Source organism: Mesoplodon mirus (assembly GCF_964341445.2).
Source record: "Mesoplodon mirus genome assembly, chromosome: 15".
Classification (NCBI taxonomy): Eukaryota; Metazoa; Chordata; class Mammalia; order Artiodactyla; family Ziphiidae; genus Mesoplodon; species Mesoplodon mirus.
Window position 1 is genome coordinate 24,371,300 of NC_138991.1, and position 19,401 is coordinate 24,390,700.

At 41.6% G+C, this 19,401-nt stretch overlaps 1 protein-coding gene across 8 annotated transcripts in view; it reads left to right on the forward strand.

Moving 5' to 3' along the window:
• Positions 1-19,401, forward strand: part of NCOA6 (nuclear receptor coactivator 6) — a 106,802-nt gene that overhangs the window by 68,681 nt on the left and 18,720 nt on the right. For 6 of the 8 annotated variants that reach the window (XM_082645580.1, XM_082645575.1, XM_082645577.1 and 3 more), the window contains 6 exons: positions 1,971-2,099; positions 2,654-3,499; positions 5,542-5,688; positions 8,202-9,318; positions 11,853-11,974; positions 15,110-18,070. In XM_082645580.1, coding sequence (XP_082501706.1) covers positions 1,971-2,099; positions 2,654-3,499; positions 5,542-5,688; positions 8,202-9,318; positions 11,853-11,974; positions 15,110-18,070 — 5,322 coding nt within the window. The remainder of the gene's footprint in view (positions 1-1,970; positions 2,100-2,653; positions 3,500-5,541; positions 5,689-8,201; positions 9,319-11,852; positions 11,975-15,109; positions 18,071-19,401) is intronic. The other 2 variants (XM_082645578.1, XM_082645579.1) reach the window with 2 other exon arrangements.

The window sequence follows — 19,401 nt, forward strand, 5'->3', positions numbered from 1 at the left end:
GGTCTTAGTTGCGGCACACGGGATCTTTGTTGAGGCATACAGGATCTTTTTTTTTTTTTTCCCATTACGGCACGCAGTCTGCTCGGGTTTCTCTCTAGTTGCGGCACGCAGGCTTCTCTCTAGTTGTGGCGTGTGGGTTTTCTCTCTATAGTTGTGGTGTGCGGGCTTCAGAGCCTATGGGCTCTGTAGTTTGCCACACATGGGCTCTCTCGTTGAGGCGTACGAGCTCAGTAGTTGTGGCACGCAGGCTTAATTGCTCTGTGGCATGTGGGATCTTAGTTCCCCGACCAGGGATCGAACCCACGTCCCCTGCATTGGGAGGCAGATTCTTTACCACTGGACCACCAGGGGAATCCCTTAATTTTAAAAAAGAATGGAAAGAAGAGTATTCCATGAATAACTTTATGCTAATAAATTTGAAAGCACTGGCAAAGAAACAGTTTTCTGGAAAATATAATTTAAAACTGACTTAATAAGGTGTATCAAATGAAAAATCTATAAGTACTTAAGAAATTGAAATAATCTGTCTCCCTATGAATCAGTATAACCACAGGCTCAGATGATTTTACAGGTGAGTTTTACTAAATATTTAAAAGACAGATACACATATTCTTTCAGAGCATAGAAAAAGAGGAAAGATGCTTTCCAGCTCATTTTGAAGTTGTTTTAATCTTGATGCTAAAATTAAAGTACGGGAAGAGAGGATAATTATAGGCTATTTTCACTTACGAGCACAGATGCTAAATCCTAGAAAGTCTAATAGTATCAGAAATTAGAGGGACTTCCCTGGCAGTCCAGTGGTTAAGACTTCACCTTCCAATGCAGGGGGTGCGGGTTCCATCTCTGGTCGGGGAGCTAAGATCCCATTTGCCTCATGACCAAAAAACCAAAGCATAAAACAGAAGCAATATTGTAACAAATTCAATAAAGACTTTAAAAGTGGTCCACATCAAAAAAATCTTTAGGGACTTCCCTGGTGGTACAGTGGTTAAGAATCTGCCTTCCAGTGCAGGGGACACGGGTTCGACCCCTGGTCCAGGAAGATCCCACATGCCACGGAGCAACTGAGCCTGTGCACCACAACTACTGAAGCCCACGCACTTAGAACCCATGCTCCGCAGCAAGAGAAGCCACCGCAATGAGAAACCTGTGCACCACAATGAAGAGTAGCCCCCACTTGCTACAACTAGAGAAAGCCTGTGCACAGCAACGAAGACCCAAATCAGCCAAAAATAAATAAACAAACAAATAAGTAAAATACTTGAAAAACAATCTTCAAAATATTTTTTAAAAATAAAAAGAAATTAGAAAGATGTGGAGCAAGAGGAGTTCTCAGACTGCTAGTAAGATTATAAAACTGGCGTAACCACTTTTGAGTGCAGTTTACCAATATCTAGTAAAATTGAAGGTGCTTATACTTCAAAACCTAGCAATTTTAAGTATATAGTCTAAAGACACTCTTACATGTCTGTGGAATACAGGACAAATACATGCACTGCAAAATTCTAAGTATGAAAAGTTAGTATTCATCAGCAGGAGAATGGATTTATCGGTTCCATAAAATAGGGCACTGTTATAGCAGCCAAGATGGATGAATCTCAGAAAATAATATTAAGTGAACAGGGAAACTGAAGAAGAATACATATAGAATGCTGTCACTTATACAAAGATTAAAAGCATACAAAAAATGTAATGCAGTTTATGTATGTAGGAGAGATAAACATGCATGGAACTGTTAGCCCCAGATATAAGATAAGAAGGAGGGAATGGAATGAGATTGGGAAGGACGAGGCCGCTTCTGGTGTATCTGCATACATATCTGAAGGAGGCAGGGTAGAATGTGTAGATTTAAATACGGTAGCTGGTGGTATAACAATTTTCCATACCTTCTTAGATTTTTGAAATATTTCATTGAAAACAAACGTCGTGCCAATGCCAGTCCTCTATTATAGGGATTTTTTTCTCTCTAGGGTTAATAAGGATGACCAGCCCTGCCACTGTTATGATACCCCCGGGTGGAAATGTGTCATCTTCCATGATGGCACCAGGCCCCAATTCAGAACTGCAGCCCAGGACTCCTCGCCCTGCTTCCCAGTCAGGTATTGACCTGCAATCTTTGAGAACTGAAGAGGCTGAACTCCCTGCACAGATCATGACAAAATTCATCTCTCTCTGATGCTAAATTCCTAACTGTGCAGCTTAAATGCTGTCTTCTATGTAAAATCTGCCCAGTTTCTTCAAGCTGAAAGTCATCATTTCCTTCTCAGAATTTCTTCTCAGAATTTCTCATTATTCTTATTATTATTCTTATTCCTAAAAATCTGTTCCTTGGCCTACTTAGTCCTGCCACTCCATGACCGAGAATTCTGTATTTGTTTTGTTTTCTTATAGTTCCTCAATATGCTTTGGAGAATACTCCACATTTTATATTTGGCTCTTATATCCACTTAGAATCATAAGCTCTTTCTAGACAAGATTCATCTTTCTGTCATCTCAGCAGTTGCTTTGCATTATAGCAAGTGCTCACAAACGTTTCATTGAATGATCCCAGAAGATTTTACTCTATATTTGCAGAATTGCCAAGACTGTAGGATTGCTGAAGGATCTAGGTTGCAGTAAGTTAATTATTGCTTTGTTGACTGTCTTTAAACAGATGCAATGGATCCACTCCTCTCTGGGCTCCACATACAGCAGCAAAGTCATCCCTCAGGATCTTTAGCTCCCCCGCACCACCCAATGCAGCCTGTCCCTGTGAACAGACAGATAAACCCAGCTAATTTTCCCCAGCTGCAGCCGCAGCCGCAGCAACAGCCACAGCAGCAGCAGCTGCAGACAAGACCCCCACAGCAACATCAGCAGCAGCAGCCACAGGGAATTCGACCCCAGTTTACTGCCCCAGCTCAGGTGCCTGTTCCTCCAGGCTGGAACCAGCTGCCTTCGGGAGCCCTTCAGCCTCCTCCAGCCCAGAGTTCTCTGGGTACAATGACTGCAAATCAAGGGTGGAAGAAGGCTCCCTTGCCTGGCCCAATGCAACAGCAACTCCAGGCAAGACCATCCTTAGCCACGGTACAGACACCTTCCCACCCTCCCCCTCCGTATCCCTTTGGCAGCCAGCAAGCTTCACAAGCCCATACAAACTTTCCTCAGATGAGCAACCCAGGCCAGTTCACAGCTCCTCAGATGAAGAGCTTGCAAGGAGGGCCCTCTAGGGTCCCAGCCCCCCTGCAGCAGCCCCACCTCACCAACAAGTCTCCTGCCTCCTCACCCTCCTCCTTCCAGCAGGGATCCCCTGCATCCTCCCCAACGGTTAACCAAACTCAGCAGCAGATGGGACCAAGGCCACCTCAAAATAACCCACTTCCCCAGGGATTTCAGCAGCCCGTCAGCTCTCCGGGTCGGAATCCTATGGTTCAACAGGGAAACGTGCCACCTAACTTCATGGTGATGCAGCAGCAACCACCAAATCAGGGGCCACAGAGTTTACATCCAGGCCTAGGAGGTGAGGAACACTGAAGCTATTTGTGTTGGTAAATTTACTAGAGATAGATCTTAGCAGAACTTCAATTTTTAGAGTTAATGGAGGGAGTGAAATAAGGATGTAATTATTTGGTTTTGTGGATATAGTGGTGACACTTGATATGACTTAGTTAACTTGATACATTATGCAGCATCTTACTGGTTATGTTTAAGCTAGCCCTCTGGATAAAAATGCAGGTAAAATTCAATATAGAGATGTTCATTTTGTTTTTCAAAATATTTTTGCTTGATCTTCTACTAGTAAATTAAAACATCCAGAAGAAACAGGATTTTATTAACAGCTTGAGCTGCTCAGCTGTTGAAAACATTAAGATTATGCAATAAAGCAAAAATGAAAAGATAAGAATAGGGTTTTGTTGGGGAAAAGGCCCTTCTGATTTTCAATTTTGATAATCCTAGTTAGTAAAATAGCATGGTGTTTGTTAAATTTGATTAAAGTATAAAGGGGAATAAGTTCAGAAATCATTGACTTTTATAGTTTTATAATGCCAATGCCTGCTCCTTAGAGAGGGAATTCCACCAGTTATACCTAAAGGAGATTTATTTATTTATTTTGTAAGGTGCCTCTTGTATGAAGAAAAAGCAATGGAGCTTAATGTGTGAGAGGTAAAACGATTACAGTAAAACTTATCCATCTCCATGTTTATTATTTATTCTTATTAATCATTGATCTAGTGCACATGAATGTGCTTGGAGCTTTTCAGTAAGGTATAGAGAGTAATACTGTCATCTGATAAACATACCCCCCACCAAAAGACACCCATTACCTACCCAGAAAAAAAACCCTTGCATCTTTAGTGCAACATAGCAAAGGCATGTTCCCATGATTTCTGGTGAAATTAAGTTGCTCATCAGTCTTTTCACTCTCTTGTAATTACTTTAACTGACATGCAGGCGGTAATATTTGAATCCTAAGAAGTTTTTAGAAAGTGCAAGAATGTTTCGGCTCCAAACTTCACTGTTCTGGGCATCTAGCCTTGGATCAGTGGAAGCTGGGTAGTCCCTCCTGCAAATGTGATTACTGATTTAATTACAATGGAAGCATGCAAATGGGGACTTGTCACTGCTAAAGAAAGGACAAATGCATATTTGTCTACAGAGCGTTTTTCAGGACATTGAAAATTTGGCCCTTAAATAAATGGACTAATACAAAAAAATTTTAAGTGAGCTTAGGTCTTAATGCTTTTCATAGAGCAAGTGATGTGCTCACCTAGGTGATCTGGCCACATCCAGGCCTATGTTATAAACTATGAGTGGGTTCTGAGATTCTCCTTATTACAGATTTGTTTTCTGAAATTAAACCTTCCTATAAAAGAAAATATTACTTTAGTAAGATTGCATCAGAGTATGGTTTTTGGTACCATAGCTGTCAGTATTTCAGCAAACCTTTTGAGGGGAAGGTGTAATGATAAATTTAATATACCCTCACTTTGACGCTCCTGTGAATTGTTTCTGATTTCTCATCTCTTCCAAAGAGACAAGCACAATACTGGGGAGAAATTCTCCACAAAGGAAGTTATCATCCATTTCCCTCAATGGAAAAAAAAAAAATCACCTATGTATGCTTAATATCGGGACCCAGGTCTTTGTTTTATAGTAGTTCTTATCAGTTTGTGTGAATATGAGAGAATTTAGCATATTCCTTTGGTACCTGTGTTCAAGTATGTAAAGTTTTGGGGTCCGTTGTATTACAGAAAAGTGAGCCCTAAACCTTGCTGTGACGTGGCCTCAGATCACATTTAGGGAGCAGATTGCCATCTTTTCCTTGGCATGTTCTAAGTGTAAATTTTTTAGTATTTCTTTTTCATTTTGACAATGCTCATGTAAGAGATTGTGTTGATTTTTTTAACCATCTTTCCCAACCTTATTAAAGATCCTACCAGTGTGACAGAGAGAGCTAAGCCAGTGGAGACTTCATGCAGCTCATCCTTCCTTATTCATTCCACATCTAAGCAAGAGTATAAATTTGCTAGGTAACTGCCTTACTCGTTGTTTTCTATTAAGGAATGCCTAAACGCCTCCCACCTGGCTTCTCAGCAGGACAGGCCAATCCGAACTTTATGCAAGGTCAGGTGCCTTCGACCACAGCAACTACCCCTGGGAATTCAGGAGCCCCTCAGCTGCAAGCAAATCAAAATGTCCAGCATGCAGGTTTGTTTTCTGTGATTTATTCAGCCAGCATTTATTGAACATTGTGAGGTAGGTAGACAACAAGGATATACAGAGAAATAGAAGCCCTGGTCCTTCCCTTTAGTTTCAGACCTATAAATAATTATTCTTTCAGGGCAATAACGGATATATTGAAATTAGGTGAAATGTCTAGAGAATCTAGAAACACCTAAAGAAAGGAGATAAAACTTGAGGTAGAGCTGGGGTCAGCCTTTTTTTTTTTCCTGAAAAGAGCCAGATAGTAAATATTTTAGGCTTTGCAGGTTATATGTTCTCTGTTGCAGCTACATAACTTTGCTGTTGTAGCACCAAAGTAGCCATAGACGATACATAAATGAATGACCATGGCAGTGTTGCAACCTGCCTGTCTGCTGCTGCAAAACTATATTCCTGAACTCTGAATTCATGTTTATTTACAAACTGGCAATGGGCCTGATTTGGCCCATGGACCATAGTTTGCTTACCGCTCAGTTAGTGAAAGGGCAAAAGGTGTCTCTGGCAAAGGAGATGATAGGTACAAAGGCATGGAGGCACATGGCATTTTGAACAACTGTGGCTTTTAAAATCTCTTTATAGTTCATGTTAACATTGTATATGCTGAGTGTCTGAATTCTGTGGTGTTTGAAGACCAGGCTTTAATCATTACAGGTTAGGAGGACAAATAGTGTGGCGCAGAATGCCTAAGAAGTATTTGTAAGCAACATTGTATAAGCCCAGACTTCATGTTTCTGGTTGCTTTTAGGTGACACATGACTAACCCTCTTACCCTTTCTCATTCAGGAAATTTGGACTGAGGTAGCACAAATATTTTCTGAACTCCAATCCCCACTTGGAGTTAGTTCAGTTATGTGGTTCCAACATTAATTGTAAATCACTAAGGAAGGAGAATAGTTTTAAACTTAAAAAAAAACCAAAAAACCTCTTGGAAGCTTAGAGAAGGGTAGGGCAAACTGCATAACTTCCCCTATCTGCTAATGCAAAACTATAATTCCTGAGCTATGTGAATTCATGTTTTCTATAGGAAGTTTTAAAACGGTGATAAAATCATTCATAATTCCTCCACATAAGCACAACTTTTATTGATATATTTTTATATAGTGCCTTCCTCCCACATGCACATATTGTTTTGGTTTCTCTGTTTATCCCATCTAAGAGAGCTCTACTCTGGTCTGTCATTTTCTCTTCTCCTACCCTATATTATTTCTCTTGTTAGCTTTTACTTCTTCCTGTGAAAATACTTTGTTATTTTACTCTTGCCAACTAGACTCTAAGGGGTCAGGGATTTGATCTATCTTGTTTATTGATGTTACCTCAGTACCAAAAATGCCTTGTACATATTAGGTACTCAATAGATAATTGTTGATGGGATGAATATACACTGGTATATTAGTGTATATAGTATATACAGTGGTCATGGAATTCAATTTAAGGCCAGTTTAGAAAATCTTCCTTAGGATTCAGGAAAAATCTGGATTGTATTAACAGTGGACAGTTTGTCCCCTGTCTCCTGGCTGGAGCATGGACTGGGCTCATAACTTCATTGTGGCTACCACTTTTTAGTCCCCATTTAAAAATGAAAAAAGAGAGGGGGATAAAATAAGCTAGAAGGTTATTCTGCAAAAAGGGAGAGATAATATAAGCAGTTATAGGAAAGTCCCAAAGACCCAACAATAAGTAAACACTGCAGCAAGCCAGGCAGTGTTCTTTGTCTGAATTAGAAATAATTTAGAAGAATAAAACATGTCCCATGTGGTCCACCAGGGACTGCCACAGAGGAGGGTCACTGAGGTTTTAACATCCTTTGTTGACTGTCCTCTGTCTGCAGCTTCTGAATTGTCTTTTAGTTCCACCAGAGGCTCAGCTTCCACATCAAGATTAAATAATTTTTACCACATTGGTGCAGAGGAGACCTGTCTTTAAGAAGTATTAGCTGTTCTTTTCTTTACAGTATAGCATCCAGATGTCAATCCAGATATCACATGCATAACCTTTGAGAGTCATTATTCGTTTTCCAAGGAGCATTTTTAAATGTCTTCTCAACTTTGCTGAGGTTTTCTTAAGCGGCAACATCACATTTTTTGTTTCCTGACTCATCTAAAGCAGAGCTTATTTCACTAGCCTACAGTGCTTTTCATAAATTTTCTTCATTTTAAGGTAGCTGCACATCATTTTAAAATAATGAGATGCTGCCTTTCTCTTTGTTTAATCTAAGAGAAAATAAACTTTATTGATCTTCAAAATGTTATCTTTAAGTTACCAAATAGGAGTAAAGAAACGGTTTCTCCTTCTCTATGTATGGTCACTGAGAATATATGCCACAGTCACATATCCATACCATGGAAAACTCACAGAAGTATGTTAAGCACAGCACATTTGTTTATGTTGGTCAGTGGATGTGGGTGAGTTGTGTTTTTCTAATTAAGGTAATTTGAGAATCTTAATACCAGCAAGATAATAGTATTACTTTCTGAAACTGTGCCTTTTTTTTTTTTAAGGTGGTCAAGGAGCTGGTCCTCCTCAAAACCAGATGCAGGTGTCCCACGGGCCACCAAATATGATGCAGCCCAGCCTCATGGGAATTCATGGCAACATGAACAACCAACAGGCTGGTAGTTCTGGGGTTCCTCAGGTGAACCTGGGCAACATGCAAGGCCAGCCCCAGCAGGGCCCACCATCTCAGCTGATGAGCATGCACCAGCAGATCGTGCCCTCCCAGGGCCAGATGGTCCAGCAACAAGGAACCTTGAACCCTCAGAACCCTATGATCCTTTCAAGGGCCCAGCTTATGCCGCAGGGTCAGATGATGGTGAATCCTCAGAGCCAAAATCTTGGGCCCTCGCCACAGAGGATGACCCCACCCAAGCAGATGCTTCCCCAGCAGGGCCCACAAATGATGGCACCACATAACCAGATGATGGGGCCTCAGGGGCAAGTTTTGCTTCAACAGAACCCAATGATAGAGCAGATTATGACCAATCAGATGCAGGGGAATAAGCAACAGTTTAACACTCAGAACCAATCTAATGTCATGTCGGGACCAGCACAGATAATGAGGGGACCAACTCCAAACATGCAAGGAAACATGGTGCAGTTTACGGGACAGATGTCAGGACAGATGCTGCCCCAGCAAGGGCCCGTGAACAACAGTCCATCTCAGGTTATGGGGATTCAGGGGCAGGTCTTGAGGCCACCAGGGCCCAGCCCACATATGGCCCAGCCGCATGGCGATCCTGCTACTACAGCAAATAATGATGTCAGCTTGTCTCAGATGATGCCTGACGTTAGCATGCAACAAAGCAACATGGTCCCCCCCCACGTGCAGGCCATGCAGGGAAACAGTGCCTCGGGAAACCACTTCTCAGGCCATGGGATGCCTTTCAATGCACCTTTCAGTGGAGCACCCAATGGAAATCAGATGTCCTGTGGTCAGAATCCAGGCTTCCCGGTCAATAAGGATGTCACGCTAACAAGCCCATTGTTGGTCAACTTATTGCAGAGTGATATCTCTGCAGGCCATTTTGGGGTAAACAATAAGCAAAATAATACCAACGCAAATAAACCGAAGAAGAAGAAACCCCCTCGGAAGAAGAAAAATAGTCAGCAGGATCTAAAGTAGGTTGTGATAGTTTTGCCTAAAATCTTATTCATTTATTTCTATGTGAACAACTTTTTTTGATGGAAAATTTTAAACATGTATAAAATAAGAATAGTATAATGAAATTACCCCTGCTTCAAATTATCAACTCATAATCCATCTTGCCTTTATCCATGCTCTCCCCATTATCCTCTTGGTTATTTTAAAGCAAGTTCACTTTAAATATTTCAGTATGTACCTCTGAAAGATAAGGACAGGTTTTTGTCTTTGTTTTGTGTTTTTTATGACCACACGATACCATTAGCACACCTGGAAAAACTAATACTTCCTTCATATTCTCACATTTCCAGACAGTGTCCACATTTCCCTGATTATTTCAAATTAATTTTTTTTACAGTTTGTTCAAATGAGGAGCCAAACAAGGTTCATACGTTGCAGTCAACTGATATATGTCTCTTAAGTCTGTAGTCTCCAGAGGGTTGTGGCATTCAGAGCCTGAAAGGTAGCCAGTGCTGCCATACTGCAACTCCACAAAGCATGTCAGGTTTATAATGACTGTTGGGGAACCAGAAAGGCTGTATGTGTTTTGGAAATGAAAACCGTTTATGGAGACTCCCTTCTGTCTCTCAAACAGAAATGGTTTTTTGTACAGGTGCCTTTCCTTTAAAGGCTCTTTATCATCAGCAGCAGCTTAAAATCTCATGCTAAGATGATTGGACCTTTTAAATCAGTTACCCTTTTGGTAACGGTGAGTTCTTTTGCAAGATTACAGCAGGAAGGGCAATTAATTTATATTACATTTCCTGAAGCTAAGCATTAATTTGTTATATTTTTGGCCTTGATAAAACGTTTCCAAAGGGAATATTGATTAAACTGGATTTTCTGCCTTTAATTATAAAACTGAAATTCAGAGACATTTATTACCAGAAAATAGTGACTGAGGAGTGTAAAACAGGTTAATTCAAATAAATTGCTAGAACTATAGAAGAGAATAGGGGAGCTTTAGTTAAGGAAACAGAAATGTTCAAAATAAAACCAACTGCCTTTCTCTCAGCCTTCTCACAATATTTCTTTGGTTGTACTCTAATATTATATCATATTCACTTTTTTCTTGAACCTTATCAATCAAAATTCAATAATTGTATATTAACAACCTATATTTTTCCTGAATTCAGAATTAATAACCCGTTTGGTTATCTGATTTTTCCAATAGCTCTTTCTAAGTTAAATTCTTTACTGCCATCGACCTGTGTGGGAATAACATTTCTGTGGCAATATTTATTCCTCCCAGTAATCTAGGAGTAAAATTGCAAGGTTCTTCAGTTGCCATTAGTATGGATTTTTGCTGTCTGCACCAGCACTTAGGGAGATTGCTTACTTGTTGTGGCTACAGATTGTGAAAAGGGCCTTATACAGCATCAAGGCTCCTAGGAAGGGAGACAATAAGTTAAAAGTAAGAGTGCATGCTCCCAATTCTACCACTAGCTTACTATGGAACCTTGGACCTGTTTTCTAACACCGCTGTGGGCCTTTGTTTTTTCATCCATAACATGAGGTAACTGGACCAGGTATCTGAGATATTTTTTTTTAGCAATACAGTTCTTTAAAAGTAAAGGATACTACAGAATCCTTGCCTATAATTTGAAGTGAGAGAGAAGTCATATAAGGAGCAAATTGATATAGGCATCTGCATGTGCTCAGGACCTGCTCCAGGTTCTAAATTCCCATGTGCTAGGGCTTTTAAAATGGATTTAAGGTAAGGCTTATGAAACTACAGAGAGTACAGTAAGGTAAAATACTGTCTAAAAGTGGGTGACCAGTATCAGGGCAAAGGGAAACAAAAGGTAGAAAAGAAAAGTACAGCTAAGAGTAAGATTAAAAACAAAATGAGGGCTGTGAGCACTCTGGTTCTTTGGGAATGTGGGTGTTAGTAGGTAACATTTTTTTCTTCCCCACTAAAAGTTCTAAGGTTCACCCAGGTGAAAATGAAAGCATCCCAAAGCCAATGGGGATGTTTGTTAAATACACATTCTGCAACAAAATTAATTAGCTTTGTTCTGGTATTCTCCGGCTTTCTTTGTTCTCTGAATACCACTTTCATTAGCCAATCTACAGCTTCTTGCAAGGTGTTATGAATTGTTGGAGCCACCGCTGCAATATTCACAGAAAAAGAATATGGACTCCCTGGTTAAATTTGATAGCTACCCTAAAGATAATGTGGTTTCATAGGCACAGTACTTTATAATATTGATAGCCCAGACTATGATCCCTTAAAACATCTCAGGGATGGATGATTACATGAAAATCATTATATCAGAAATTTGTAGAAAACACTTCGAGTAAATAGCCATGTTATTAAGTGGATTTTAACATTTAATGAAATTGGGAGATTTTTTATGCCAAATATTGAATACTTTATCAGACTAGAGAGATGTAAATAATGCTAAGAATGATAATGCAAATGGATTTCTTCAGAAACAGGGGAGGGGTTAAGCTTAGTTTTGTGTATAAACTATACAACTTACTCTCAAATGTGTAATTTATCTTTTAGCACCCCAGATACTCGCCCAGCTGGTCTGGAGGAGGCTGATCAGCAGCCATTGCCTGGAGAACAAGGAATTAACTTGGACAACTCAGGCCCTAAACTGCCAGAATTTTCAAACCGACCACCAGGTGATAAAATGTTAACTAAAGTTTATATGCTTGTCATCATTTATTTACAGCATTATAAGTCTTTTTTTCAAGGAAACAATAGTATTTTATTTTGTGTACTAACTAGGCTACTTTGGTGATTTAATGTGTCTAGTATTTGGAAACTGTGCCTTGATATTAAGTAAAAAAATTTAAAATATAACTTCTGAAGGCATGTGTGTGCATGTGTGTGTATGTATTTTTGTGTGTGTGTGTATTTTGCTCAAATTAGTCTTCATTATTTTAGGTCTTCATAAAATCAGACTAAAATGTCAAGTGCCTCTTTATTCTTGTCAATATCAAGGTTCTAGTTGGCATCAAAATGGATTAAGATTAAATGAAAAGATGTTTTCACTCTAATCCTGCTTGCCTGCCTTTCCTGCAGCCTTTCCTACTGGGGCTTTCTCAAAGCAGAGAACTACCAGGGTTTAAAATAAGATTTTTTTAATACAACTTTTATTATGAATCTTTAAACATAAAAAATACGTAAAGAGTAATAAAAGAGACACTCATGTACTTCCTACCCAGGTTAATAATAAATAGGACCAATATTGTTGAAGCCCTCTGTGTTGTATCCTCCTCTGATTATAAAATAATATCATCCTCTAAATGTTGAAAATTATGTTGAAAAGGAAAAAGTCTCCTAAAATTCGTTCATTCCAACCTAGGTATTATAGAACCAAGGCCAGCTGCCACAGTGTCTCTATACCTGGTTCCTCTTGGCCTAAGCAGTGATTTGTAACTTTATTCCCATGTGACACAGTTGAAGACACACAAGCCTGTCACATTTAGGCCACACTTCCATGTGTATACAAAGGATTATGTTTTGTTTCCTCCTTTCTAGTTCCTCCACCTCCTTTTTTGGCGTGTAAGTGTGAGTGACGTTATTTTAGGGATAAACTTTAGTCCACCCTTAATTTATGTATTTTAAAAGTGAATCCAAAAAAAAAGTGAATTCATTATGATGTCAGTACTTTGTGTTATTTATTACAAATTGTTTGGGCACACCACACTTCCCATCAGTGAGTTACAGCAGCACAGTTGAGGCTGGGAGGTCACCAGTCTTTGGTGGTGGTCCAGAGGCATTATGAACAGGAAGGTGCCTTCTTCCCTCGGATACATCTGAATTCTTCTGTTAAATCCCAGGGGTTCTCACACACATTATGGCTTCCTTTCTACAGTTTGCAAACTGGAAGCCTGTAGGCTGAATTTAGCCTACGATATGTTTGAATTGTCGTGCAGCATCCTAAACCAAACAGAAACCTGAATTTAAATGCCTTTAGATAGAGCATCAGCTCTGCAGTTTGGCTCTGTCCGCAGAACTACTACTGTCTTATACCAGCCCACTTCTCTTCTTCATTACCGGTCTGGCCCCTAAAGGCATATGAATTTTCATCCCTTGATTAATAGACTTGGTTTTTTATTATGTTATATGCCCGTGTGTGTGTCCTAGCTTTCCCTCTCCACCATTCTGTCACAACAGCCCCGATCTGTCTTATCATTAATGCCCTTTGGACTGCTGCCTGCAGCTTCTGGAACCTTTACAGTAGCCCTTAACTGTTACTTGTGAGAGAGGCTGCTGTACTGTCTGTGCTGCTCTCTTTGGTATTTATGCTGTCTGGTGGCCTAATTTTAAAGAAAAAGGCATTTGTATCATAGCCCTGACATCAAGGCTTCTACAGAAATTACAGTTCTTAACATGGGAACCTGAGTTAAACCTATAGAAATGCCATATGTTGTTGGCTCTATAAATGTAAAGAGGTTAGTTAGGCCTAAAACAAAAAAGGATTAAAAAGAAACTTCAAAACTGGATTCTGCACATTGTACTCATTGGTGCCATGTCTGTCATTGGCTAGAAGACATTGATTAGCTATTAAACACAGGGTGTGACCCTGTGGATCAGCAGCATTTGATAGCTGCTCTGTGAAAATCTTAAGCCAACACTTCTGACTGCCAGGGCCAGTTGTCCTTATGCCTGTACCTTCGTAAAACTTTCCTAATATATTTTTCATGCACAGTGAAATAAATCTAGTTTGTGAAATTGTATGTATCCCAGTTATATGCCCGCTTTTTCCCACTGAACAACCTTTATTCTTGGTTAATGATCTTTTCATCCTTTCTGCTGATTGTGTAAGGTTTTGGTTCTAAAATGCCAAATAAAATCTTCACAAAAGAAAGAATCATTTGAGATGTTGCCTTCTAGAAATCTATAAGGCATTGTCCCTCAGAGTTCTTTTCCTAAAATTATTTTTTATTCCTGAGGGCTGTGCTTCTTGCTTATTCTTCAATTATGGATTCATAGAAAATATTTCTCCAAATAAAGTTTTACATGTAAGAAAGTAAACAGAAATTAATATTTGTAAAAAGAACTTCAGTGCCCTCATTTTATTTTCAATGTGTGTATCAGCTTCTATTAGCTCCTACTATTTATTGAACTGATTTACGTCGGAGGGGCAGTTTAATTCATTGGGTTTCCCAAAGAACTGAGCCTGAAGGATGCAGCATGGTGTGTGAAGCCAATGGATTGTAGTAATTTTAAATCCCTCTTCCTTAAGGAATTGAATCCTAGAATTTTATATTTTACTTCTGTTGAAAGAATAAAAAGGCTATCTTCAATGCTGGCGTTTTCAACAAAACCAAGCCTTAACAAAATTAATCTGTGCTAACAGAAAAAAAGTGACTCTTAAATGCTTCATTCACAAGTACAATGAAATATTTACTATGCTTGCATGAGACCCCAGCGCTGGGCGGTCAACTGTTTGCTGTTGATGGAGTTTTTCTCGTGTCATCTGAATGTTTGGCTGGTGTAGACTTGGCCAGTTTCAGTGCCTAGCACAGTGTCTATTAGAGTCTTAGTGCAGCGATGCCTCATTCAAACCCTGAAGACTGAGGAGCTCCAGGTTCTTGATGCTTTGCTTTTTGCTTCCTTAAGCAGTGTGCCTCTTTGCTTATGTCAAAGAATGAGGGGCTGCCCCTACCCCCGTGGGAACGGGCACGCCTGAGCTGTTTGTGCACAGTCTGTGCAACCTAGATGAGTATTGCTTGGCTATACTCTAAAGGTAGCAAAGCTTTTCTTGCTGAAAATCTAACTTCCCTGATTTTGGGGGCTCGTTTTAGGTTATCCTTCTCAACCAGTTGAACAGAGGCCACTTCAGCAGATGCCTCCTCAGCTCATGCAGCATGTGGCGCCCACACCCCAGCCACCACAGCAGCAGCCGCCGCCGCAGCCGCCACCGCCCCCCAGTCAGCCACAGTCTCAGCAGCAGCAGCAGCAGCAGCAGCAAATGATGATGATGCTAATGATGCAGCAGGACCCCAAATCAGTTAGGCTTCCAGTCTCCCAGAGCGTCCATCCCCCAAGGGGCCCCCTGAATCCGGACTCCCAGAGAATGCCCATGCAACAGAGTGGCAGTGTGCCTGTCATGGTCAGTTTGCAAGGACCTGCCTCCGTGCCGCCATCACCTGATAAGCAAAGAGTGCCAATGCCTGTGAATACTCCTTTGGGAAGCAATTCAAGGAAAATGGTATACCAGGAGAACCCCCAGAATCCTTCCAGCTCACCACTGGGAGAGATGTCCTCACTTCCTGAAGCAAGTGGCAGTGAAGTACCATCTGTCTCAGGAGGCCCAAATAACATGCCTTCACATTTAGTGGTTTCCCAGAATCAGTTAATGATGACAGGGCCAAAACCTGGACCATCACCCCTTTCAACAACTCAAGGTGCAACTCCCCAGCAGCCTCCTGTAAATTCCCTGCCCAGCTCTCATGGCCACCACTTTCCAAATGTGGCTGCCCCAACCCAAACATCTAGGCCTAAAACACCAAACAGAGCCAGCCCCAGACCCTATTATCCTCAGACACCCAACAACCGCCCTCCCAGCACAGAACCTTCAGAAATCAGTCTATCACCAGAAAGACTCAATGCCTCCATAGCAGGACTCTTCCCCCCACAGATTAATATTCCTTTACCTCCCAGGCCAAATTTAAACAGAGGCTTTGATCAACAGGGCCTAAATCCAACAACTTTGAAGGCCATCGGACAAGCACCTTCAAATCTTACCATGAATAATCCTTCCAATTTTGCTGCCCCACAGACTCACAAATTAGATTCTGTGGTGGTGAATTCTGGAAAGCAGTCTAATTCTGGAGCAACAAAACGGGCAAGTCCAAGCAACAGTCGCAGGTCTAGTCCTGGGTCAAGTAGGAAAACCACCCCAAGTCCAGGGAGACAAAACTCAAAAGCCCCTAAACTTACTCTTGCCTCTCAAACAAATGCAACCTTGTTGCAAAATGTGGAGTTGCCAAGAAACGTATTGGTCAGTCCTACTCCTTTGGCCAACCCCCCTGTACCTGGGAGCTTCCCTAACAACAGCGGGCTGAATCCTCAGAATCCTACCATGCCTGTGGCTGCAATAGGGGGTGTTCTTGAGGATAACAAGGAGAGCTTGACTATGCCTCAGGACAGCGATTGCCAGAATTCCCAGGGTAGGAAGGAGCAGGTAAACGTTGAGCTAAAAGCAGTCCCTGCCCAAGAAGTTAAAATGGTCCCTGAAGATCAATCCAAAAAGGATGGGCAACCTTCGGATACTAACAAACTTCCCAGTATCGAAGAGAACAAAAATTTGGTGTCTCCTGCTATGAGGGAAGCGCCAACATCGTTAAGTCAACTTCTTGACAACTCTGGAGCTCCTAATGTGACCATTAAACCCCCTGGGCTTACAGATCTGGAAGTAACACCTCCAGTAGTTTCTGGAGAGGACCTGAAAAAAGCATCTGTCATTCCCACACTGCAGGATTCGTCTTCTAAAGAACCCTCTAATTCCCTAAATTTACCTCACAGTAACGAGCCATGTTCAACCCTTGTGCATCCAGAATTGAGTGAGGTCAGTTCTAATGTTGCACCAAGCATCCCTCAAGTAATGTCAAGACCTGTCAGCTCTTCCTCCATTTCCACTCCTTTGCCCCCAAATCAGATAACTGTTTTTGTAACTTCCAATCCCATCACAACTTCAGCTAACACATCAGCAGCTCTGCCAACTCACCTGCAGTCTGCGTTAATGTCAACAGTTGTCACAATGCCCAATGTGGGTAGCAAGGTTATGGTTTCTGAGGGACAGTCAGCTGCTCAGTCAAATGCCCGGCCTCAGTTCATTACACCTGTCTTTATCAATTCATCCTCAATAATTCAGGTTATGAAAGGATCACAGCCAAGCACAATTCCTGCAACCCCACTGACAACCAACTCTGGCTTGATGCCTCCCTCTGTTGCAGTCGTTGGCCCTTTACACATACCTCAGAATATAAAGTTTTCTTCTGCTCCTGTACTGCCTAATGCCCCCTCCAGTAGTCCTGCTGCAAACATACAGACAGGTCGACCCTTGGTCCTTAACTCACGAGCCACCCCTGTTCAGCTTCCTTCCCCACCTTGTACAACTTCTCCAGTTGTCCCTCCTCATCCCCCTGTCCAGCAAGTAAAAGAACTGAATCCAGAGGAGACTAGTCCTCAGGTGAGCACCTCAGCAGATCAGAGCACTCTGCCCTCTTCACAGTCAACCACAGTGGTTTCTCCCCTTTTGACCAATAGTCCAGGCTCCTCTGTCAACCGGCGAAGCCCAGTCTCATCTAGTAAGGGCAAAGGAAAAGTGGACAAAATCGGCCAGATTTTGCTGACCAAGGCGTGTAAAAAAGTTACAGGCTCTCTTGAGAAAGGGGAAGAACAATATGGTGCAGATGGAGAAACTGAAGGCCAAGGGCTAGAGACCACAGCTCCAGGGCTCATGGGAACAGAGCAGTTATCCACAGAGCTGGACAGTAAAACCCCAACACCCCCAGCACCCACTCTGCTAAAAATGACCTCTAGCCCTGTGGGCCCAGGCTCCGCCTCAGCAGGACCCAGCTTACCTGGCAGTACTCTCCCCACCAATGTACGCTCAATAGTAACCACTCTGGTACCCTCTGAGCTCATCTCCGCGGCGCCGACCACAAAAAACAATCATATTGGCATAGCACCTGAGCCACTTGCAGGTGGCCTAGTGGAGGAGAAGGTGGGATCTCATCCAGAGCTTCTACCCAGCATAGGTATGTACTTGGGGCCTGGCATCATCTCATGTCAATTTTTGATGACCTATCCCACAAGAGAACGCATGACTCCTTTTCTACTTGGAGGAAGAAGAATGGGCTAAATGGCAATAGTGATAGTTTCATTTATTTGAAGTACATTGGGAAATATACTTCCCTTTTAAAATCCCACGTTGTTTACATTCATTAATATGGTTCTCTCTCAGCTCCTGAAATAATCATATACCTTTTATTTACATAAAATTTTTCATTTTACAAAGAAGCATTTTCACCTGTGTTACATCATCTTCATACCAACCATGTCAGGTAGCCCTAACCCCATTCTGCGGGTGAGAAGATTGAAGCTTAGAGTTCAGTATTCATTCAAAGTCTATACTGTGAGCCTCCAGTTTAACCATGTCCCTTAAGGGTAAACAGTTTCTGCAGGTTCTCCTTACTGTGGTAAAGACTTGCTCTCAACTGTTCAGAGCAGGTTTCTCATAGCCCCTTCCTCATTGTACTCTATCCCAGGGACTCTTCCCTTCAGACTGGCTGCTCCAGGGGAGAGCTTTCCAGAAAACCAGCTTTCATGGTAATAGACATGGGAGGAGCAAAGTGGTTAAGAGAGAGGCTTAGGTCGGTGCCAGCATTTACCGGCTGTTTGGGCTTAGGCAAGTTACTTGATTGACTACTCCAAACTTTAGTTTCCTCCTTTGGAAAATGGGGACAATAGTAGTTGTAAGAATTCAACGAGATAATGTATATAACATTTTTAGCACGGGGCTAGAATATAGTAATCATTCAATAATAGGTAAAGAATTCTTATCACCTGTTTCTTTTTGATGCAATCTCTTTGAAAATTAGACCATTCCATTCATGTATTTCTAGTTCAGGTTATTTCCTATGTACTGGTAAGGTGGGCTAATTATGGAAACGTAGATGTCCTTACATCTCCCCTCCTTCCCTTGGCGTCTCCCCCCGCACCCGCCCCCACACACACATACGTAATGTTCCTCCTCCTGTAAGGCTTAAGTGGTACAGAAGTTCTATTTCCCCCAGAGTGGAATCAGTCAAACACTGCCAAAGCTCAAAGGACCTCTGCTGTATCCTAGGCCAGCCAATAGTGCCTGCTTATGCAGCTAAAATGCTTCGAGGGGCAGGAGGAGGGGCAGAAAGAACACAAGCTTCTGGTAGGATCAGAGTTCAAATTCTAGCTCCACTGGTACCAGTTGCAGTTGGATAAATCCCTTAACCTCTTGTAAGCCATGTACTTCACCAGTAAACTGGAGGTTGTAATTCCTACCTCCCAGAATTTATACAAAGACTCGTTGAGTGGGCTTAGCGTAAGAGCC